We start from the raw sequence: 22393 nt of genomic DNA on the forward strand, positions 1-22393 counted from the left end.
CGGCACAGCAAACAAGGAGCACCAATTACTTTGAATAGTTCTAAGTTCCTTGCGCCCCACTTTTTGTATGTTCTGTTAATTTGAAAACTAGCTTCATTCGAAGCTTTCTCGCGGCCTGCTACCATGATGCTTTTTCGAGAGCCTTAATGCAGGCTGTGTGGCCTAAATTTATAACAATTTCTAGCACTTTTTATACACAGTGTTTATCAGAACAACTAAAAAAACAAACTCCTCTTACAAAGCACAACAAGATACAAGCTAACTTCAACAGTAAAGGTCACTGAGAACATTGTATTACTTACTGGGAGACCTGACCTTTGAGTTTCTTGCGCGAAGGTTTTGGAACTTCATCATCCGATGACATTGAGCGTCCACGCTTAGTCTTCTTCTTCTCTAATTTGTCTTGTGTTTTTCTTCCCCGCTCTGGTTGAGCAGGATAAAAACATGACATAGAAAAAAAAAACCTCTTAGAAACAGGTAACTGGTTTATATATATTAAAACCACCTAAAACCACCAACATGTAACTTGAACATTTATATGGTGGCCTTTCAGGCAACAAATTCTTAAGCCTCATGAGGTTATAATCACTGCCAATCTCCTCATGTTTCTCAGATACATCAAACATATATGAAATGTCATATTGAGAACAATTTAATAACAGCAACTTCAGGGTTTGTACAGGTTTTGAAGGCAAAAAAAAAATGCCCTCACCAACCCAAAGGGAATCATGAGGAAATGCGAATGCGTTGCATAGTGTCCATAATGACAATTAGCACATGAGAACCCAGCGTTAAAAGAAAAGTTTTTTTTTTTTCTTACACCGTGCAGTCAATGGCACTGTTCGCCGCATGTGCCGTTCTTCTGTCGCAATAGATGCGGTATGCGTTTCTAGCTCTTCTAGCTAGCATGCACCGTTAAAAAGTTCTATGAAGTGAACAAAATAAACAGCATTTTCCGCTCGACGTTGGCGTTTCACAGCGGCGTCTCGAGCACACATTTCCGGATGTTCTTGAGAAGTGCCCTGCAAGCGTGGGGCGCAGGGAGGAGAGAGAGCGAACGGCAAGAGGAGCGGCAAAGCACTGCACCTACTCTCTTCGTCAATCTCTCGCACCACATGCTCCGCTTGCTAGGGCCGAAGATAAGCGTGCGCACCCACAGCATTTGCTTTGGAAGACCGCCATGGACAACGCTGCATGTTTATTTTAGCCCGACTAAGAAATGCATTCGCATTTAATATTCAGGGGTGTTCAAGACTTGAAAAAGTTTTTTTCGACCAATAATTGATCATACACTTATCACAAAAAGCAACAAATTCATTGAATATTATGAAAGATGATCATATTGTGGAAGGACTAAGATGAGTTTAGCACTACAGTGAGACAAGTGATAAGCTCCAGGAGTTTTTAGGTTATTCTTGGTTGATGTTTAGCAGCTCTTCTCTCTTGCTTTTTTCTGATTTCCTGAGATCGTTTGACTTCACTATGCATGTGCAATCACCTGTCTCGTCTGTTTTCAATGCCGAAGTTGTCAAATCAGCAACTGCTGCTTCTAGCTCTATTTTCCTTAAACTTAAATTATCAATTTTTTTAATCATTTGCTTATGCTTGCTGCTTCCTATTCTGCCCTCTAAATAGTAGAGATGCTTTGCGTGCAACAGCTGAAATAGAATTTGTAGCGATTTCTGCAGCAGCAAAATGTTACTGTTGAAGCACTAAAATCCAAAAAATGTGGAGCCGGTTACTAGAAAAAAAATAATTGATCATGAAAGTGCACATCATAGTTACCTTCTAAGACCAAATTTGGAGCAGTATCAAGAAGGCACACGTTAAAGAAAGATATGTACAAACCATTCAACATCTCCTAAATCGTGCAGAGTGAATATGAGCACTGCTATTTAAGAAGAAATGTGCATATTTAAGGGCTCTTTTTCTTTGATTTGCAACACCAATGACAACTCACAGACAAATATGCAGTGCTATTAGAAGTAATTGTAATGAAGAAAAAAAGTGGATGAAAACAGAACTTGTCACCCCATAACCTGGATGGAGAGATGACCCCCACCATAGCTTAGTGAAAGAGTACCGGACACATTATTCAAAAGTCACAGATTCAAATCCTGCCAAGGCAAGTTATCCTTCTGTCTTCACATTTATATTATAATTACTACATCCCCTATACTTTCCCTGGCATTATTCTCTGTTGGTCCTCATTCATGGCCAATAAAATAAATATTTCGAATCACCCCACTCAGCAAACAATGATCAAGTTTACATTAGCATTTACCACGCCAGTCAAATCTTTGACATCAGACTCTGAGGATTAAAATGTGGATCTGCTAAGCTGGGGACCTTAGCGGTATATGAGAAGAAAAAACTGGCGCACAGTTTCATTTGATTTTTTAGAGCTGCACAAATGTTTTACACAACTACAAACGATTGCCAGTAACTTATTTAAATGTCAGCAATCATACTACTGCCCACAATCATGCTGCGTATAAATGTATGAGTAATTGAACAAACTGTGCTGTGTCCCGTGACTAACACTGACAGCCCCTTCCAAATCTTATAACTCTTTTCCGCAGGTCACCGATGTACTGTGGCAATGGTGGCTTTGAAGGCCCATAAACTGCCTTAGATTTTTTTTTTTTTTTGAACATTTCAAGTAAGCACGCACATCGTGCGCAGTATGCCGTCACAACGATTCTACGCGTGGCAGCGCTACAAGCTGCCGGTATGCCACAAATTCCAAGAAACAATTTTTCCTTTTTTTCTAGGCCTTTCAGGCCTCCGTGTGGTGTGCCGAATGACTATCTCTGATGTGCCGTTCAAATATCCATGCTAGCCACGACTATGGTGTGATTGGTGAAGCAAGAGCCTACGGCATCAGCTTAGTCTGCAAGCAGCTGTCTGCGCTGCTTCTTGTTGTTCGTCAAGTTGCCCTTGAGCGTGCGTGCAAGTCCATCATGTTGGCGACCCTTTGAAGGCCTGCGTGCAACGCAGAGTAAGGGCCCAATTCGTATAAGCATGGGCTGGTCCGGCAACTGTGGTTCATAAACAGACACACAGTTGACAGTTGTTAAATTCCAATGGCAAAGTCTGAGCAAGTTATTCTGCTCCTTTTGGGGTAAGTGTGTTCCAATGGCAGAATGAGGGCAGGAAGTGTTCTTATGAAATAGTCGGAGTGGATTGAAAGTGGGAGTAACACCGGGGAGCCGAAAAAGTTGCTCCACCGAAATCCGCAAAGTGGACCGCAACTCAGTGTGCCGTACTCCAGTGAGACTGACGTGTTTTGGCAATAATGATAGACGACACGGCCGACTGAGCAAATGAATTTGTCGCAGAGTGACAGCGAACAACTGTGTTCAAAGAATTCAACAGTGGAATCAGTGGTTAGCAAAACGGCATGTCGTCAGCTACAGTGGTTCAGATTCGAGGACTATCCTATCTGCTTCGAAGGACCCGCTGCCCAGTGTAATTGGAGAGGAAATACGTGGAATTTTGTGGCACATTTGTCGCCGCTTGTTCAGTGATTGTGCTTTTCAACTCTTTTCGCGATTGGATAGACGATATTTTGTGCATTTTAGAAAAAGAAGTGAGAAGTGGATTTGGGCAAACGCGAAGAACGCAAGAGGTGGGTTTCGAGCGCAGCACGAGGTTATGCTTTGAAACACAAGGTAAGCTTTTGCAGAACCACTTCGATTTAGTATTTTCGAAGCACGAACCGTGACCACTTGAAAATCACCCACACATATGGGCAGATGCTGCCAAATGTCAACATATGTATGATGACAACAAAAGTATGCATTCTATGCCTAATGAAGTACCATGATGTAGTGTATTTGCTTTGCGTATTCTGCATCGCCAACTGTCTGTAAAATTTATGGAAACAGCTGAGAGCATAAAAGGCCCTTGGGACAAAACGCTGCTCTATTGATGATATCGTGGGACGTAAAACGATCGCAGTCACTTATGAAGCAAAGATTAGCATGGTATGGGGTCTCTAGTACATGTCAGACTTGCTAGCGTGAAGTGCTGATAGGCTGTGTTATGTATGTAGAGTGCAGAAAATTTCACATAAATTCAAACACATTGAAGTGCATAAGGGAATGATATCTCACGTAAAGGTAGATGGAAAGGCGTGAAAAAAGCCAGAAAACTACAAGTGAGCATTGCATTTTTCAAGTAAGAAACAGTTTACTATTGCCATTCACTACAGGCATATCGAACTCGTCAGTTATCCCCTTGAAATTCCCTTGTAAAACTATATAAATTTGCACGTTTATATCAAAAGGTATTTTTACCCACCTTTGAATATATCGAACGCCGTGCGAGCTGGAAGGTGCGCTTTGGCACTTGCCATGCCTCGCAATCTCCGCGACAGTGCAGCTCCGCGGGTGAGTTGGAAAGTGCACTTTGGGCCTTGGCACTTGCAGTGCCGGGCGAACTCCGCACGGCACCACGCGTCAGCCATAACCCAAAACGCTCAAGAAACGATAAGGGTTGAGAGGGCTCGAACTGCACAATCTTTAACTCGCGAAATGGCTCTTTTGTTTTGTTTCGTTTCTCTTTTTCAAGCTTTCTCCACATACTCCGTGAGCGCGGAGAGCAGGAATGAAGGAGCAGACACACTTCTCCTTTCGCCTTTGATTTTTTGTTGCTGTTTTAAGTGTTTTGATCAGCCAACCACATCTCGCGCCTTTTGCTGTTGCCCTCACAAGCGGCCATCGCCTCACAATCACTTTGTTGCTTCCGTTGTCGCATCGCCTACGTACCACCGCATGTGCAGCATTTCTCTTTTGCGTGTGTGGTGTGCAAAGACGCTGTGAACTCCTTGAATTGCGGCCTATCGTGTAGATATGCCCAGCGTCAAAAAGTGCGAGACCCCTGATTTGCGACAAAATTGAAGGCTATTCAGCCTGTTGAGGTGGGCAAGAAATGTTCAACCATCCCGGACGACTTCGGCATGCCACGGAGCACTCTGAGTACATTGTTGAAGAACAAAGCAGATATCAAGGCAAAGCCGGCGCTGCAGCGGACATCGGGAGCCTGTCATGTGTGCGCTCCTGCCCACGGGGATGTAGAAAAGGCACTCTATGCATGGTATTTAGAAGTGCGCGCGAAGAACATTCTAGTAGATGGCTCGATGCTGATGGCCAAGGCCAAATGGTTTGCCGCTGCACTCGAGGAAACAGCTTCGCTGGCCACACCGGGTTACTTCACTAATTTAAGCATCACTAAAACATCGTTGGCAAAACAATTTCTGGCAAAAGCAAAGCTGTCAGCAGCCAGGACATCCAGCAGTGGATGACAAAGGAGTGGCCGGAAATCTCCACAAAGTTTTCTCTCGCGAAGTTCTTCAACGCCTGGCGAGATGTGAAGATGAACACAGTGGTCAAGTGCTTTCCCAAGGCTAGCTTCGAAACGGCAGAACTTGCGGAAACCGGTGAAGCCGATGATGACGACGAGCGCATATACGACGCATTTCACAAGTTGTCGCCCCACTTCCCGGCAGCAGTTCTACGCGAAGTGTCTGCGGGCAATTTCGTGGAAGCGGACTGCAATGTCCAGGGCGTTGCGAGCTTTGTTAACGAGGACATAGTAGCTACGGTCGCAGGAACACAGGATGCCCAGGCCAGCACCTCATGTGACAAGGAGGTTCATCTGGACGAGGCATGGCTACACGTGCGTATTCTGCCCCTGAAGTGGCGGCAGCGTTCAGCATCATTCGCTGTTGTATCGGCCACATTGAGGGACACGGGCTGCCGCACCTGGACAGCCTTAATAAGATCGAGACTGACATCTTCAGCTTCATTTTCAAGATAAGCGTTTTTTTTTTCACGCAAATAAATCATTCTGTTGCAGCGTGTGTGCAGAATCAGTGGTCATTCTTGAATGCACCTATTGTACGTGATGGTCCGCTACAGGCAAGCTGTCAGGGCCTGTATTTTTTATATCACATTATTCATATATCGAACTGATTCAGGATGCCTTTCAAGTTCAATATATCAATGTTCGTCTGTAGATGAAACCTGGGTTGGTATCTTTGCATTATAAAAGTAAATAGATAATTTTATGGGTGAGCAGCATGAACACAATTGGGTGGATAATTTGTAATGCTATGATGCTTTGTATGTGACAAAACATGAGCAACAACCCCCTTTGCTTCTAAAAAAAAGCTTGTGTCAGGAGCCACATGCCGCTTGAATGAAGAAATGGACGCTCACACGATTATAACTATCTCGTAGTGACCGCACGTGTTTTTCAACTACGTAGCACCCTAAAGTATTACGCAGCAATTTGTGAAAGAAGAGGAGTGCTGGGTAGAAAGCGATGGCATTGGCAAGAATGCCCGTACGGCATTCCGAACCAGAAGTTGATGCAGATGGACGCCGTAGCCCACAATCTTTAGTGTGATTTAGCAATCCACCTATTGGCAGAATGGATTATACACGCAACATATTCTGGGTTTTTCCTTTTACCTTGCTCCGGTAGCGCGAATTGTGTTCCAATCGCGGACTTGGAGGCGTTGCTCTATGCCAGAGTCAAATGCTCATTCGCAGAGTATATCAGCTGCTCTGACTTAGCCACTGGAACTACACAGGAGCTGCAGAGAAACGGAGTTGGGGCAATTGGGAGTAGACGGTGTGTCAAGCAGCGCGTCAGCAATGAGGTATATTATGCGATATTGGGAAGGGCATGGGAAGGAAACCATGGAGGGTAGTGCAGAAAAGCGCGAAAGGAGGAATCGTTGCAGTTTCAATGATCAAACACATCTAACTCTGCTAATACAGCACCATTTCGAAAAATTCTGACGGCTCTCTGTTTGTCGTACACTCGTGCACAATTTCGCCGCCACAACTGAATTTCAACCTCTGGGTGGCTTAAAAGCCCTTCAAGTGGCATTCTGCACGAGATAGCACAAGGCCAAGAAATGTTCGAACCGCTACAGCGTCTCCCCCCCCCCCCCCCCCCATTTTTTTATTATGATCGAGTTACGTTTAAGACACAACTTCTTGGATCGCTTGCAAGGCGTGTTTGACTGTCGTATACAGTCCAACCCCGCTACAACGAAATTGACGGGGCACAGAAAAAGCTTTGTTCAAGCAAAAATTTCGTTGTAGTGAAATAGAAAAAAATATATCTCAGCTGAGCTAGCAAAACAACTTTGCTAAGGCACGTTGCCGGGCTAGTTGGTTGGGATTCATCATTTTCACTGGTATAGCGCACCACGACAAGGACACACACAAAGGAGAGATTCACACTCACATAGCGCTGTGTGAGTGTGAATTTCTCCTTTGTGTGTGTCCTTGTCGTGGTGCGCTATGCCAGTGAAAATGATAGCAAAACAAAGGGATGTTTATTCTCACAATTCAAAAAATGTCCCCTGCTTCCTATTCTTTCCCAGAAGCGACACGACGTGATTCTCCCCCATGCATAGCGAGGCCATGGTGAAAAGCACGCTGAAACAACGCCTAAAACCACTTTTGTGAATTAACCAAACAGTTACGTTAACACGTTAACACCGGCAGCTATCCACCATCAAAAGTATCCGACAACACCGAGATGGAGGCTGGGTATCGTGGAGCGGCGACTTTTGCATTATTCTATGCCATTCTTATCATCCATCACTCGCGGCTAGCTGATTTTGTTGATAATGCGGATGAACAGCCGCTCTGATTAGTTACCACGCTGGCCAAGCGCGAGCATAATGATAAGCATTGGAAAAGGCATCGTGCCACGGTTGCACCCAGCACCTGCGAGAAGGAAACCATGAACTGAGCAACTGAGCTTCAGCTTCAGATTGTCTGTGGCTCAAAAGCAAGCCAGTGGCAAAACAAAAGCAGAGCAGTCTCATTGCCATCGCTATCAAGCAATGGCGGCGCCCCTGCTTGCTGAACAGCGGTAGTATAGACCCTTTTCGAAAAAGGGCACCCCTAGCGCCGCGGAAGCCAACTACAGTCTGTCGCCATCGTGAGGGCACCGCAGCAGACGACGCAGGCTGTGTGTCCCAGCGACGCTGATGCACATTTCTTGCAGCACGCACACAGACACCTATTGCATTCCTGCAGTACGCGTACCACGTCGGGAGGGCATGCCGATGAGAGTCTCTTGCATGCCGGATCCACGCATTGGCAGTCATAACAAGCCAAACTGCTCGCCTAACCCGTTGAAGGGTACAAAATATTGCTCATTGTGCAGCAGAAGCAGCTCAGAAAGCTTGTCGGGGAGTACTAGGAGCTCGTTCAAGCTAGAAAGCGGTGCGATTGCAGCGGATAATACGGAGAACTAGCCCCCAACACAAACATCACGGCACTCACACATTTGACGGCTTGCTTTCCATGCCCTCATGATGGTGCTAGCTATCCCACGCTCCTTTGCGAAGTGAAACTGACAAAAAACTCACCACCAGGTGGCGTATTCATGAAAAGGGTCTATAGCGGTGGTTTCGGAGGTGCCAACACATGTTTTAGATTTTGTTGACGCATTTTCAGGCTCTGGGAACGCATCAAGATGTTAAAGATTGGATTTACTGTATAGCAATAAGCATCTGAGCCTGGAATTGCATAGTAAAATTTCGTTGAAGCGGGACGATCGAAGGAAAAGTGTTTGTTGTGGCGACAATATTTACGCATCGACTCCTATATACTGCTGACGGGGAATCGTGAATTTTTCGTTGCAGCGGAAATTTCGTTGAAGCGGCGTTCGTTGTAGCAGAGTTCGACCATATGCCGTTGCTATGGCAACCAATGTAGTCGCTGGCAAAGCTTTGGCTTGCAGCACGTCGAGTTTGTTCTCGCGCAGTAACGGAGGCATACCCTTCCAGCTTTAGTTCCTAACATGCCATAGTCGCATTTGCAGACTATAAGATGCATCTTTACCACAAAGTTGATTGATTGATTTGTGGGGTTTAACGTCCCAAAACCACGATATGATTATGAAAGACGCCGTAGTGGAGAGCTCTGGAAATTTCGACCACTTGAGGTTTTTTAACGAGCATCCATGTGTGAGCACATGGGCCTACAACATTTCCGCCTCCATCGGAAATGCAGCCGCCGCAGCCGGGATACGAACCCGCGACCTGTGGCTCAGCAGCCGAGTACCTTAGCCACTAGACCACCGCGGCGGAGCATTTACCGTGAAGTGTCGATGGCTACGGCAACACATTTTGAAAAGTTGCTCGTATCCGCTGCGTTCAGCAGACCGACGGGCTCGCGGCGTTGTTACTTAATCTGGTCGATCACGGTTCGCGAGTGTCCTGCCGTGGTTCAGGTCATGGGTCGGCACGCCGGTATCCCTGCATTGGTTAAAAATACACACTACAGGTTGCCAACGTGGCCTTCATTTTTCCCTAAAATTAGCACAACCGAAAAATTTTGAGGCTGGTGGGACGCATCTTGGTGCAGTGTAGCGCAATTTCCACAAATTTCATGGTTTTGGCGCAGCTCGGCGCAAAAATGGGGAATCGTATGAAATTGGCACAGCTGTTTCATTTATGTTTGCAGATGAAACAGAGGCCTTCAGTTTCTTTGTCAAAGGAATGTTAAATACGCCACATGTCTTACCAACGACGTCAGGTATAGCACGCTGCATCGTGTATGACAGGCTTTTGAGGTTTCCCACAGAAATTTGCTGATTTATGATAAACTCCCTTATGACAGCTGCCTGACCGTGCCTCAAGACATGCAAAAGTTCTAGTACTCTTCGAACCTCACAGTACGTCGAGTTAGACTGAAGGAATTCTAAAAAAAATCCTTTATCCTATACGAACTCTTTTCAAACAAACGCAGCTTGTGCTTCTCCAACTGTAGCATTTCAGCATACTCAGCAAGTAGAGCGTCTCGGCAGTAATCACTCAATCTTTCCACAGAGCGAAATGTTGAAAACATTCTACAGAGCTGCTAAACACTGGCCTGGCTTGGTGTAGATCAGCTGGGGATTCCGCGAGGAGAGGCCTCTAAACAAGGGGAACTTGAAAGGACTCTCCCCAAGAATATTCTCTGTTACACTGACAAGGAACTGCATTTTAAAGTACTGGCCTCAGAATTCTTGAAGATTTGCTCAGTTGTGTCAAGCGCAGTTCATGCCTTGATTTTCAGCAGGCCTGTGATCCCACTTGATGCAGAACTTGGCAAACCCTTGAGGGTAACTTCCGAACAGTTTTTTAAAGGCCAAAAAGAATACAAGTGGTTGGTCAACCTGACATTCCGTGAGGAATAGTTTGAGAACGGTTTGAGAAAGTGACAAAGTTCACTTTTGCTGGAATTGGCGGGTCACTGCAAAAAAGTTCCGAAAGGAAGCTACCTCTTAACGTCTTGCAGACTCAAGGTATATTTTCACCATCAGGCCACAAGGACAGTGCTCATTCAATCACTGGAACATGTTCAACCCAGCAATACCTGAGAGGAACAAGGAGAAAGGACAGAGAAGTCCTCTCTCGTGGTTCAGGAATTTTGAAATAATATTACTAGACAAGCCAGCAGGATGTCCCATTACCACTTGCTGGCAGTTACACCTCTTCTGTAGGGGTTGTGCGCAATATGCAAACTGCAAGTGCCTAAATCAGGGCAGACCGTTTTCTTGCAAGTGCTTCTGAAAGCCTCTGAAAATTCTCAAATTAATGTTTGATTCTTCTATAGAAAGCTGGAAAATCTGCGCAAGTAGTAATGGCTCGAGTGCCTTCAATAATGCATCTTTCATGTCATCTGCCGTTGCATGGCCCATAAAAACAGATGTCAAGTACATGGTACTTATTTTTAGGGGCGAAGCTCTTCAAGGCGTGTGTCTGTACATTCTCTGAGGTACGTAGTTGTAGTAGTAGTAAGCAGCCACCTCTAGTTTAGTTCTTGCAGTGTTCACTAGATGGCGGTAGTTGATGCAAAATGTTATAAAGTTAGATTGCGGTACTTGGAGTGTTCCCTCGATGGTGGTACTTGTAGTTGATAAATAGATGCGAGATGTTGTAAAACTAGATGGCGGTATCTAAAGTTGATAATGAAAGATGCGGGATGTTATAATAGGAAAGATGTCAGATACGACACGCGTCATTGGTGAAAGTCAATCGTTCGATTTAGTGCGGCGCGGCGACGTAGGCTAGAAGGAGCGTCGTAATAAAATTCGTTTGCTGCTGGCGCGCCGTGAAGCTGCGCGAAGTCGCTACCAAGATCCTGCCGTACGAGAGCGGGAGGCCCAAGCGTCACGGCATACACAGCGCTTCTCACGTCTTTAAATGATGATCGACTCGGCGAATTACTCGGAAAATTCACGATTTACCGACGATTCCCTCCGGAGCTTCGCTTATTAATCATCATACACCCCGTGGATATGCTGTGATTTTTTAAAGATGCATCCCAGTATCTGATGTGGACATTGATCTGTTTCTGATAGAGGTAGTAATTCATGGATTCACCAAACAGAATGACGTAATAAAAACAGGGGCCTAGTCACGTGACCTTGGCGGCTCAAGTACTGTGGGACATCTCGGAGCATAGACATGCTAGAAGAATTCTTCCAAGTGTAACTGTGCATAAATGTGAGCCTCCAAGTTTTCAATACAAACATGCATGTTTGCTCCAGTTGTTTAAAAGCTAATGGTTAAATCTTGACTAATTAAGCAGCTAAATCTTGACTAATTAAGCAGCTGACAGCAACAATTACTGTTATTTACACATTTACGATGCAATTGCTACTAATAACATCCCCCCTCGGCGTCTAACAAAGAAAAAGAAATCCTTAAAATTCCACTGCTTTGCCAAGCACCACCACTGTCATTTGCTGTCAGACACATGCGATTCATGTAAAGAAAACAAGTAAATTGCCATACAGCAGCTTTGACAGCGATTTCTGCTATTTAGACTGCATGGACGAAGCAGACTTCGCAAGCCCAATCAACTGTGTCGTGGTAATATTAATTTTGCTGGGACTGGCTTGCAGATGCTGGGTGACAAAAACAATCAAATCAAAGCAAATTATTTTATATGTGGTATCTGTTTGTGGAGAGCGTTTATAGTAAATATCATGGAAATGAGAAATGGCCCTATTGGGGTGCCTTGAAACTGTGCTGGTATTCGTCAAGAGTGGCCAACAGAAGACAGAGGCAGTGAAAAGAGCTCACTTTTTGAGGTGCTCTCCGAGTCACTCCCCTGGACATTTAGAACCTTCTCTTTCAGCTCTGCCTCGAAGCGGGCTAAATCAGCATCAAGACGCCTAATGTGCTTATCCACCTGCAGAAATGCACACACAATGTACACACACAGAATACTGACAATGGCACACCTTTACTGTGAAGTGTGACATACTGATATGCATGCATGCGTTCAGCGCCCACGTTTTGAGCACCGTTTTATTCCTGAAGTTTTAAGCAGTAGTATTATAAGTACCACAAAAATGTCACCAACATCCGCTGTATAAACACACAACCATCTCTAACACAATCAATAGATCATCTGGCACACTAAACCATGTGTACTCCCGGACTTTGCATCATTCGCTCAACGTTACTTAAGAACCTGTTAATCAGCCATCATTCCATTATGAACAAGGGACCCGTACGGGTCCCGAAACGTCTTGTTTTGTTTGACATTGGTCAGTGACCTGTTTTATTCAACAATGCCTTTACCTGACCAGACGGCATTCCGTCGAACTTTCGACAACCATCTCTAAAACAACAAGTTTTCTATACTCCTGAACATACATTTTTTAATGTTAACCATATGTTTTCCCCAGCCAACCCAGTCATGCAAGTGAGTATTCTTTTGCATATGTGTAATTACAATACACATGAAAGTAGGAACAAAGCAAAAAGTTGGCAAATTTAACCTTAGTTCTAGAAGAAAACAAGTTGGAGGACTCTTAGCCCTTTGATGCCCAAACTTTTGTTTCAATAAACAACACCAAGAAACCTCTATTATGCATAAGGTAATGATAAAGCCCGCCAATAACGTTGTCAGAAAAAAAAATCACGATTATTTATAGGTGAGTAATAAATTGTTGCTCCTGAGCAACATTGGGCACTTCTGCTACTACTTCATATGGAATGCCTCTCAGCAGTAGCAGCCTCGAATAGCGTGTAGATTCATGTTTCACTATCCAAGATTAAGACTTATATGTATACATGATAAAATTTCGGCCTATACCGAAACCTAGGAAACTGGCCATAAGCCGTGCAGCCTAAAAAAAAACACATTTCAAAGCTAGAAAACAGATCATATTTTTTCCTTTATATCATGAACATGATCTCTTTAGATTTATTATCGTGGAAATAGAAAACTCATCGAACCACGCAGACATTTTTGCAAGAATAAAGTTTCTTCCCGTTCCTACGACGGACAGATCGGCGTGCTTATTCTGGGAGTGACGCAGACAAGAAACAAGAGGATCAAAAGAACATGAAGCGAAACACTAAAAACATCAAATATGACACCTGCGCACACTGTAAATTACTACAATCGCATCTTCCCATATCTGCTTGTGCTCACATATATGCCCAATGTTGCTCCTAAGCAACAACCCCTTCGGTATCAAGATTTATAGAATGTAATTTGCAGCCACACTAATCAGCGTGCTCATGAATGTTCTACAATGCCTTCTTAATCATTTTAAGTATAACAAATGTCGCAGGAGCTTCCTGTTCCGCTGTAGTCTAATGAATTTCTTTTGGTGTGTAAAGATTCTTTTGCCACCTGCCAGATTCTTTTGCCACCTGCTGGAAAAAAACATTACAAAAACGTGATGAATTGTTATTTACATATATTTTTTTAAAGCTCAAGATGCTTGGTAGTGTTTGTCTCTTACCCCATAGAGTGCCACAAGGGATGCGCAGCAGGGTGTGTGTGCAGAAAAAAAATATTTTTATGATTGTTGCCCCAGAGCAACAGCGGGCACCTAAGGGTTAAGCTCCGCCTATACACTTTGTGCGTTGTGACTGGCGCGCTGCCGTTAATCAGACTGTCATTTAGAGCCTGAACAGAACCAAATGCTGTCTGAACACCCGCTAGCATGTAGTTTTTCAGAGTCATTAACTGCTGCGTAGTCGATTGTACTAACAGAGACACATCATGTCCTGCAGTTTCTCGACCTGTCCCCGACGCCGATGCCATCCACAATAAATGCGAAGATATATTAGGGCCTCCAAGATTCATGTGCATGGTTTGCCATGTCTTCCATGGCAGCACGGGCAGTATATGTCTGAACCTGCGTAGTACCATATGTTCGTATCAAATGTCGTGAGGCAAAAGCAGTTTGTGATAACTGTATTCCATTATGCTGTACGCCATTGGGCCTTAGTCGAGACTACAGAAAAATTCATATCACCTCGAAATTAATACAAGCCGTGAACATATTACTGAGGTTACACTTTTAACATGATAAGCATTGCTTTACTTACCATTTCATATGTCTGCATGGCCAATTGAACCTTGTCGTCACCATATTCCTTGGCCTTTTCAAACATTTTTCTGATATTTTCCAATTGTTCTACCCGTTCAGCTGCTGTATAATTCTTAGCATTGTTCATATATGCCTGGGACAACTTTTCAATGTTCTTAGAAAGTCCCTGCACTCTAGTGTCAAGATCTCGCATCAAATTGAAATTTCTTTGAAGTTCGGATGGTAGAGTCTCCAGGCCTGTAAAGGAAGAACAAATAATATCCATAAGGTTTTACCCTTAGCAGAACATCATAGCAGCTGTCACTGAGGTATGTTCACCACAATGTAAATCATATGCGAAAAATTCCTGCAATATATATCACAGAACATACATCAACGCTGATGCATTTAGCATTCAGGGAACATAGTAATACAGCAGCACAGCTCCTAAAGCAGATATGAGATGTGTACTCTAGCCAGGATCTTTTCTCGCAATTTCGTTCATTGAAAGCCAGAACACTCTTCTTTTATTCCCCTCTTCCCTGTGGCATGGCTCGTCGCCTACTGTAACACATATGGACTTTGTAGTCTAATCGACAGACAGCCCAGTGCAACCTCCCGCTGCCCGAATTGCATTACACTCCGAGGGCAGGTGCATCCGGATGCCTGTTAAAGAAACACTTTTTGTTTGAGCTCACAACACGATGTCAGAAGTGGGGTACTTGAGCCATTTCTGCTAGCCTCTGCTCCCTTCATCGTCAACGGCCTCCAACAACCGCGATGACAGACTCAGCTACGCCAGCTACGAGCACCGCGACAGGTTTCTCTCGATAATCTCCACAGCCAATCACGTTAGATTTAGTCTCCAAATGGCCTGCATGGTTTCTCGAGTTTGATGGCTACCACTACACATCGAGCCTCGTCTAACAAGAGCAAGAAATGCAGGTGCGAATTTTGCTATACGTGATGGATCACCAAGCAAGCCAAATTTTTAACACAATCTCCCTTTTAACAGAAAACACCAAAAACTTCGATCTTGTCACGGCGATGTTTGACTCGCACATCATCTAAGTTGAAAATGTCGTGTACGAGTCGGCATGCTCTTTAAAGCTCTGCAGCTGGAAGCTAACCTCACACTCGCCACAGCGCTCACTAGTTTAGTGCAACATACCAAAAGGAGTCCGCGCACAAGCAGCAGTAGCTACTTCAGGCCTCTAAGAGATCGTTCACCTTCAAGCCAGAGTACACTGGTCTCGTGTATCTCCCACAATCATTGCGGCCAAGAGAACAACCTCCCGAGACTGCATAACAACGCAATGATGTAATCAATCATGCTGCCGTTCTCTGTGCCCAGCAATGATTGACGCGTCTCTCATAATCATACGGTGGTTCTGGGACGTTATACTTTACATATCAATCAATCACCGAGACAAAACTACTTTTGGTGATCCACCTAATTTCAGTAAGAAATCACCGTGGTGAAGTGGCTCCCCCAACTGGCCAGAATGTGCCCTAAGGTGCTTTAAAGTAGGAATGGCCCAGTTTCGGGAACCTTGCCCAGCATTCGACACGAGGTACAGCCTTTTCAGTCACAACGTACAGAATTGTGTATGCGAACTTGTAAAGTGCATCATATGCTGCACGTTTCTTCATATGGCCTGATACTCAGTGTGCACATTGCTGCAGGCTTCCTTCTTAGATAAGGATCAACAATTTATTTTATTTTGCTGCATATTATTGAAGACGATGACTGCTGGACACACTATTCCGTTTGACAATTGTTTGACGTGCCAAGCTCGAGTATCAGCAGTGAATTATTTTTTTCTGTGTTCGAAATGAATACAACAAAAAATGAAACTCAGCATGCATTTGAGTCACATAGTTGAGTCTTTTTATGCAATTGCTGAACATGACTGGTGGCAGAGTAGTAAGACAATTAGTGACACACTAATTAACTTTAAATACTGAAACTTGTAAAAACAACACATTGTTTCTTATTTTCTTCTTTAAAATATAATGCTGAGTGCTTAGGAAATATGCGACGTGAATTTCACGCATTTTTGACAGTTCATATTGATTCATGACTGAAGAGGATAGGAGAGCCGTGCAAATCCTTTCAGGCTCGGCATGCAAAATCGTTTAAAAAGCGTTGCACTATTAATAACCGGCGTTATGCACAACACGGCCTTCACTGTGTTTACAAAATGCTGCCCCAAATGCAGATACTCTCACAGAAAAGTTAAACTGCTTCGAATTGCCGCTAGACAAGACGTCAGTACCTGTTGATGTTTACACGCACGTTCAATGCAGCATTCTACCTGTACAATTTTTCTGCCCGTTTGTAACATGCAAAGTGCGATTCTTACGAAATTTTCATTTTATCGGACCCTTTAGGACATGAGAAGATACTGCGGCACCCACGACCACTCGCCAGCAGAACGCCCGGTTCTTAATAGAGAGAAAAATTATAGACCCCAGAGACGTTTAGCAGACACAGACCACACTGGTCTAATTAAATACACGAAAGATAACGAAATAGAAAGCACGTACTGTCCAGGTAATGTTCCAAATACACGGCGGTCGCCATTTTTCATTTTCATTTCCGCAGACTTTCATGGTGCCGCTTGCACTGCAGCTTGCTCAAAAATGTAGTTGAAGAACAAGTTCAGCGCTCACACTTACCACTTTTAGAGTTTAAGAAATATTCATTAAAGTTGGTAACAAGGTTCTCATAATATACTTCTGAATAAGAAAACAAAATGCATCGTTTGCTTTTTCGAATCTAGCGTCAGATGCCGAGGAGCGGCATCTGACAGCGGGCACGGAGCACGGAGGACAAGTGTGGCAGCTTGGGCTAGTTGGTATGGCATGACGATGGTTATAGCGCGAGAACAAAACGACGACTTTCGTGTCCTTCTTGTCTCTGTGTCGTCGTTTTGTTCTCGCGCTATAACTATCGTCACGGAGGACACCTTTCCTTCCTCCGTGACAGCGGGTGTGTGTGGGTCCCGCGCGGCGCAGGAGACGCTGCCATTTGTAATAGGTGTTTAATTAACAAATATAGGCTGATTAACTCGCTTAACACCTACCTGCTTAGAAGAACTTTTTAGTTTAACGCATTATTTATTAATTTATACATTTAAATAGTATTAAATAATACTTTTTTAATTGACGTCACTTTTATACGGTGCAGGAGTCACTGCTGTGTGGGGCCATAGCCTCCTAGATTTTTCTTGCCTGCCGGATTATCGGCGGTCACTAGAACAGCGGCCGTCATCGGAACTATGGTGGTGGCGTCACCTAAGTAGGGGGTGTCTTCAAATAGTTTTACGCTTTTGGAGCTTATATGCAACAAAAATAACGTTAGAGAATTAAAAAAAAAGCGTAAACGTAAATATAATTAAACCTACGTAAATGACGCCATCATTTAGCAAGCACCTTTTTTATTACAAAGCATCTTCTAAAATTAGTAGCAATGGCCAAAAGTGCCAATCTCAAAGGCCAAGTACAAAAACCGTTATCCCTGCGTAGGCAGCGCTGCCATAGATGACCGGCGTTTCGCGCTCATCTGGCAGGCAAGGGAAATCTAGGAGGCTATGGTGGGGCTGGCTGCTGCGCTGCGCGGCGCAGAAGACGCTGCCTTTTCCTTTCGCCATCTGTGGTTTCGCACTGTCCAAATGGTCTTTTGCCTGGGAAGCATTTTTGAAATGCTCAGTCAACGGTAGCAGCTCTGTCTTCGGCGAAAAGTGCAGTGCCCCTGCTGATCGAACGCGCTGATAAGAATGGCGCCTCCACGGACTGTCGGAAAGAGAAGTCAACATCACCGGAGGAATTCGGTCTTTCGCAGAGAGCTGCGAGCCACGTTTAACTGCGTCATGCACGATCTCCGCAATTTTAGTGTGTGGCAGTTTCTGAACGATCCGGGAATTGTCTACTTAGTGGTGCCATTTCTTTTAATCATCGAATTTATTGTGAACATGACAGTTATCGGCAGGGTACCTTGTAAGTACAGTTCGGCGCGTTGTTTTGTGTGAGCGCACCTGCTTTGCACTGTGCGATGGTTGTCGGTTGATGTTTCAGACACCGAAATTGACTGGAGAGCTTATATGCAAGAAGTGGAAGGAGTGCTCAATGGCACTTACGACTACGCTCATCTCAAAGGGGACACTGGACCGCTTGTGTGAGTACTCGCATCATTTCTCCGCATGTCCTGTTCGTGACTTTGATATTATGTACTGCCCCGCTAATCATTCTTCTAGTTTTGAACTAGCGAGATTGAAGGAGCAACTGGTGCATTGGTTTAAAGGAGGTCAAAGTCTACGTAGACTGAGCTCACTGTATGCTACATGATGAATATCCTGCCACAAATAACTTTCAATACTTGCAGAACTCCATTGTAGCACCAAACGACATCGCCTTCTTTCTCTTATCGTCTCGACCACCAGTCTTCTCACTGTGTTGGCCGAGATCTTCTGTCCGTGGGTTTGCAGTAATTTGTAGCAAGGCCAAATCTCAGCTATTCATTTGAGACTTTTGGGGTGCCTCACGTGGCCCCTGGTTGTCGGGGCACATTCGTGGTTAGAGGTGGCTGCAGTATCTACAGTGCAACTAATGTTCAGTGTAACATTTGCCAATTGCTCCCTTGTGTATGTGCTTCAAGCCATGCATGTATGCCATACTTACCTATGGAGCAGAAACCTGGAGGCTTGAAGAGGGTTGAACCTACATTGAGGACAACAAAGCAAGCAAAGAAAAAGCAAAAACAAAAGAAAAGCAAAAAGTAACCTCAATCGACAGGAAGACAGCAGAGAGGCCAGGGAACAAACAGCGGTTAAGGACATCATAGCTGAAATAATGGAACCTGGAGGCTTAAAGAGGGTTGAACCTACATTGAGGACAACAAAGCAAGCAAAGAAAAATCAAAAACAAAAGAAAAGCAAAAAGTAACCTCAGTCGACAGGAAGACAGCAGAGAGGCCAGGGAACAAACAGCGGTTAATGACATCATAGCTGAAATAATGGAACCTGGAGGCTTAAAGAGGGTGTAACCTACATTGAGGACAACAAAGCAAGCAAAGAAAAAGCAAAAACAAAAGAAAAGCAAAAAGTAACCTCAATCGACAGGAAGACAGCAGAGAGGCCAGGGAACAAACAGCGGTTAAGGACATCATAGCTGAAATAATGGACATGGGCTGGGTAAGTAGTCGGTAGATGTTCATTAAGGGAACAGGTTAAACCCTATACCTGCCATGTATTTTAGGCAAAGTTTATGTATCTCTTTCTCTATAACCACTAGAGCTACACTAATTATTTTACTATCATTCTGATCATGAGTCATTCCTCTTCCAACTGAAACAGATTCAGCCCTGAAAATTGTAATGCTAATTTTTTTACCTCAGGTACCTAATAGTCACAATAATAGTCATTAGATGTGTTGCAGAAAAACATTTCCTCACACAACTATAATTCTGGTTCAGCATATTTCCTATTATGTTATCTAAATGCTGGCCAAAAACTGTGACTCTAGATGCTGTGGCAGCTAAAAAAAGGGAACATGAGCTCAAAAAAAGCATATTTTGAAATAATTGCTCTTAAAGTTGAATATCTGCATCATTTCAGAAGTACAGTGAGATAACAGCAAATTGACGAACTTGTCGAGGAGATACCAGCCAAATACTCAACGATATAATTTTTTTTATGTTGAAACGTCTTCTCTAGCGAGCGTTGTTTGTCACCTGCTATGCAGCCATGTCAGCCCAGTACTGTCGACGCAGTGCAAGATTGCGTAGGCCTTGCACTGTGCAGTGCCGTGGCGAAATTCCAAGATAGTTCGGCACACTTACACGGGCTATATTGCCATCAATGAAAGTGGACCCAGCATCAAGAGTGTACTTACAGTGTTTGGTGCCCGAAGAAAATGTTGTTTTGACATGACAATCCAATGACTCGTTATCGTTTTGAGTTTTCCCATGGAGGCATTTAGCAAGTAATTCTGGATGAGCCAGTTCTAGACAATTTGGCTTGACAGCCTCAATAACAGATGCTGAAAGATGTTCTTTATGAACAAACAGTTCAACATTCAACTGGGCTTTGTTGAATTTACACCAAGTTGTGGTGTCCTTCAAGCAAAGGCTGTAGGATTGATTGGTGTCCTTAGATGCTCTGTGAACATGTGTGGACCGCACAGCTTTTAGCATGTCCTCCACTAAGAAGTCCCTGACCAGACATAGATTTTCCGACGGAAAGCTTGATTCCTCTGATTTCCTTTTTATTGTGCAGTTTTGGGCCAATTATTTTCTGAATGTGCCAAATGCACTCTAGCTTGCAAACTGTAACTTCTCCATATGGCAATGATGCTTGAACTGCAAGAAATTCCTTGCTACAAATAGGTGCATGGCAGGCCGTGGCTTAAGTGTTTTGAATATGTCACTTTCAGAGGGAAAAAACCGTACTAAGACAAACAAACGACTGATTCTGGTTCAGAAAAGGCCTGAGGTTTCAAACAACACACAAAGAAAAGAAATGTTTTTTTTTTTCCATATTTTTGCGTACCCTGTCTCTTTAGGGTAATGGACTGGATTCCAAGAGAACGCAAATGTCTGAGGAGAGAAAAAAATCTCAGCATATCCACGGAGGGAATGATGATGAGTGGGACAAAGCGTCCGTTCGCGCAACCATCTGTGCGTCGATCTAGTGAGCACTCCAAGTACCACCATCTCACAACCCCTGTGGCAAGTACCTGCTCTAGAGCGGGTATGTGCCACTGGTGGCTACGGACATACATACATACGGAGGAGCGACAGACCCACACCATAAGGAGCTTTGCACCTAAAAAAAATTTGGTGAAACGTGGGAGAGGCCTTTGCCCTGCAGTGGGCATCTGATGATGATGCTTTCAAGGCCTTGTGGTGTGTCATAACAAAAACAAAAAAATGAATGTTGAATCAGAATGAAAATGTAATCGTAACATTATCTAGTATTTCATTTCAGAGTGAAAGTAGCATATGCTTTCCCAGTTCAAGGGGAATATTGGTTATGTGGAACAACTGAGGTCATGGAACATCATCTCAGATAAGATAAAAAGGGAGAGCCAGCAGAACGCTGACTGCTCTTCGTTTGCATCAAATGCCCCTTATCATCGTTGTGGCGGGGTTCATCGTTGCGGTTATTAAACTAAAAAAAAACTTTTCTCGCTGTGATATCCATGGAAACCATCATTGCACAGACAGACATAATACACTACTCTTGCATATACGTTATGCTATTGGGAGGTCAACGTTCCTCAGTGCCTTAACGTGTGATGTTCCTTGCGGATATGTCGAACACATTTCTGCATTTCCCTTTTATATTCTTCAAACTCGCCAATTCCTTATGTTTTGTAATCCAACATAACATATCACTTGCTCTGTACTAATCACGATGTAAGCAAAATACTAATTTAGGTGTGGACACTCTCTGCGTCAAGATAATGTTTGGCTTTAGTACATGCATCGTGGCACCAGAGCGAAGCGGCGCCGTGACGTGGGGGCCTTAAGAGAGCAAGCTTGACGGGGCAGACTCACATTCTTTTTTTACAGTGAAAGCTGTTATGAGACCACAAAACGGCTCACGTGCGGCGCCGTAGTTGTCCGCCGCCGCCGCTGTCCGTAACCACTACCGCTCTAAATAAGAAAAAAATCTCGGTAAATAAAAACGCGCAGGCTTAGCGTTTTTTTTTTTTTTCTGTGTTTTTTTGTGAGACACCGTGCACGCTAGTAACTAAAGCTAAAATTGCAAGCCGCGTTTTTCGTGACCGGAAGGCGCTATGTGCTGCAAACTCTGCAGTTGCGTCCTCGGTGTTTTCTAGTGCACAATGCAATTATGGACGCTACATACACAGCTCGTCATCTGCAGTACATAAGCCGGCCACAGTCGGGTGGGGGGTGATGCAATATGGGGGCTGGAGCGCCTGAAAGCGCCAAACATTACTTGGACACAGTGGAATGTCCGCACCTAAATTGTTTTTCTTACACCATGGTTCCAACTCGTCT

General features: G+C 44.1%; 1 protein-coding gene across 2 annotated transcripts in view; it reads right to left on the reverse strand.

Moving 5' to 3' along the window:
- The window catches only part of LOC142790267 (inhibitor of growth protein 5-like), an 85075-nt gene that overhangs the window by 17916 nt on the left and 44766 nt on the right, over positions 1-22393 (reverse strand). Inside the window, exons 1-4 of one of the 2 annotated variants that reach the window (XM_075885225.1) lie at positions 16915-17051; positions 14384-14622; positions 12113-12221; positions 303-423 (exon numbers count right to left, since the gene is read on the reverse strand). In XM_075885225.1, the coding sequence (XP_075741340.1) occupies positions 303-423; positions 12113-12221; positions 14384-14622; positions 16915-16951 (506 nt within the window). In that variant the 5' untranslated portion in view covers positions 16952-17051. Of the gene's footprint in view, positions 1-302; positions 424-12112; positions 12222-14383; positions 14623-16914; positions 17052-22393 lie in introns of those variants that run through there. The other variant, XM_075885226.1, reaches the window with a different exon arrangement.

Source organism: Rhipicephalus microplus, unplaced genomic scaffold (genome assembly GCF_043290135.1).
Source record: "Rhipicephalus microplus isolate Deutch F79 unplaced genomic scaffold, USDA_Rmic scaffold_90, whole genome shotgun sequence".
Taxonomy (NCBI): Eukaryota; Metazoa; Arthropoda; class Arachnida; order Ixodida; family Ixodidae; genus Rhipicephalus; species Rhipicephalus microplus.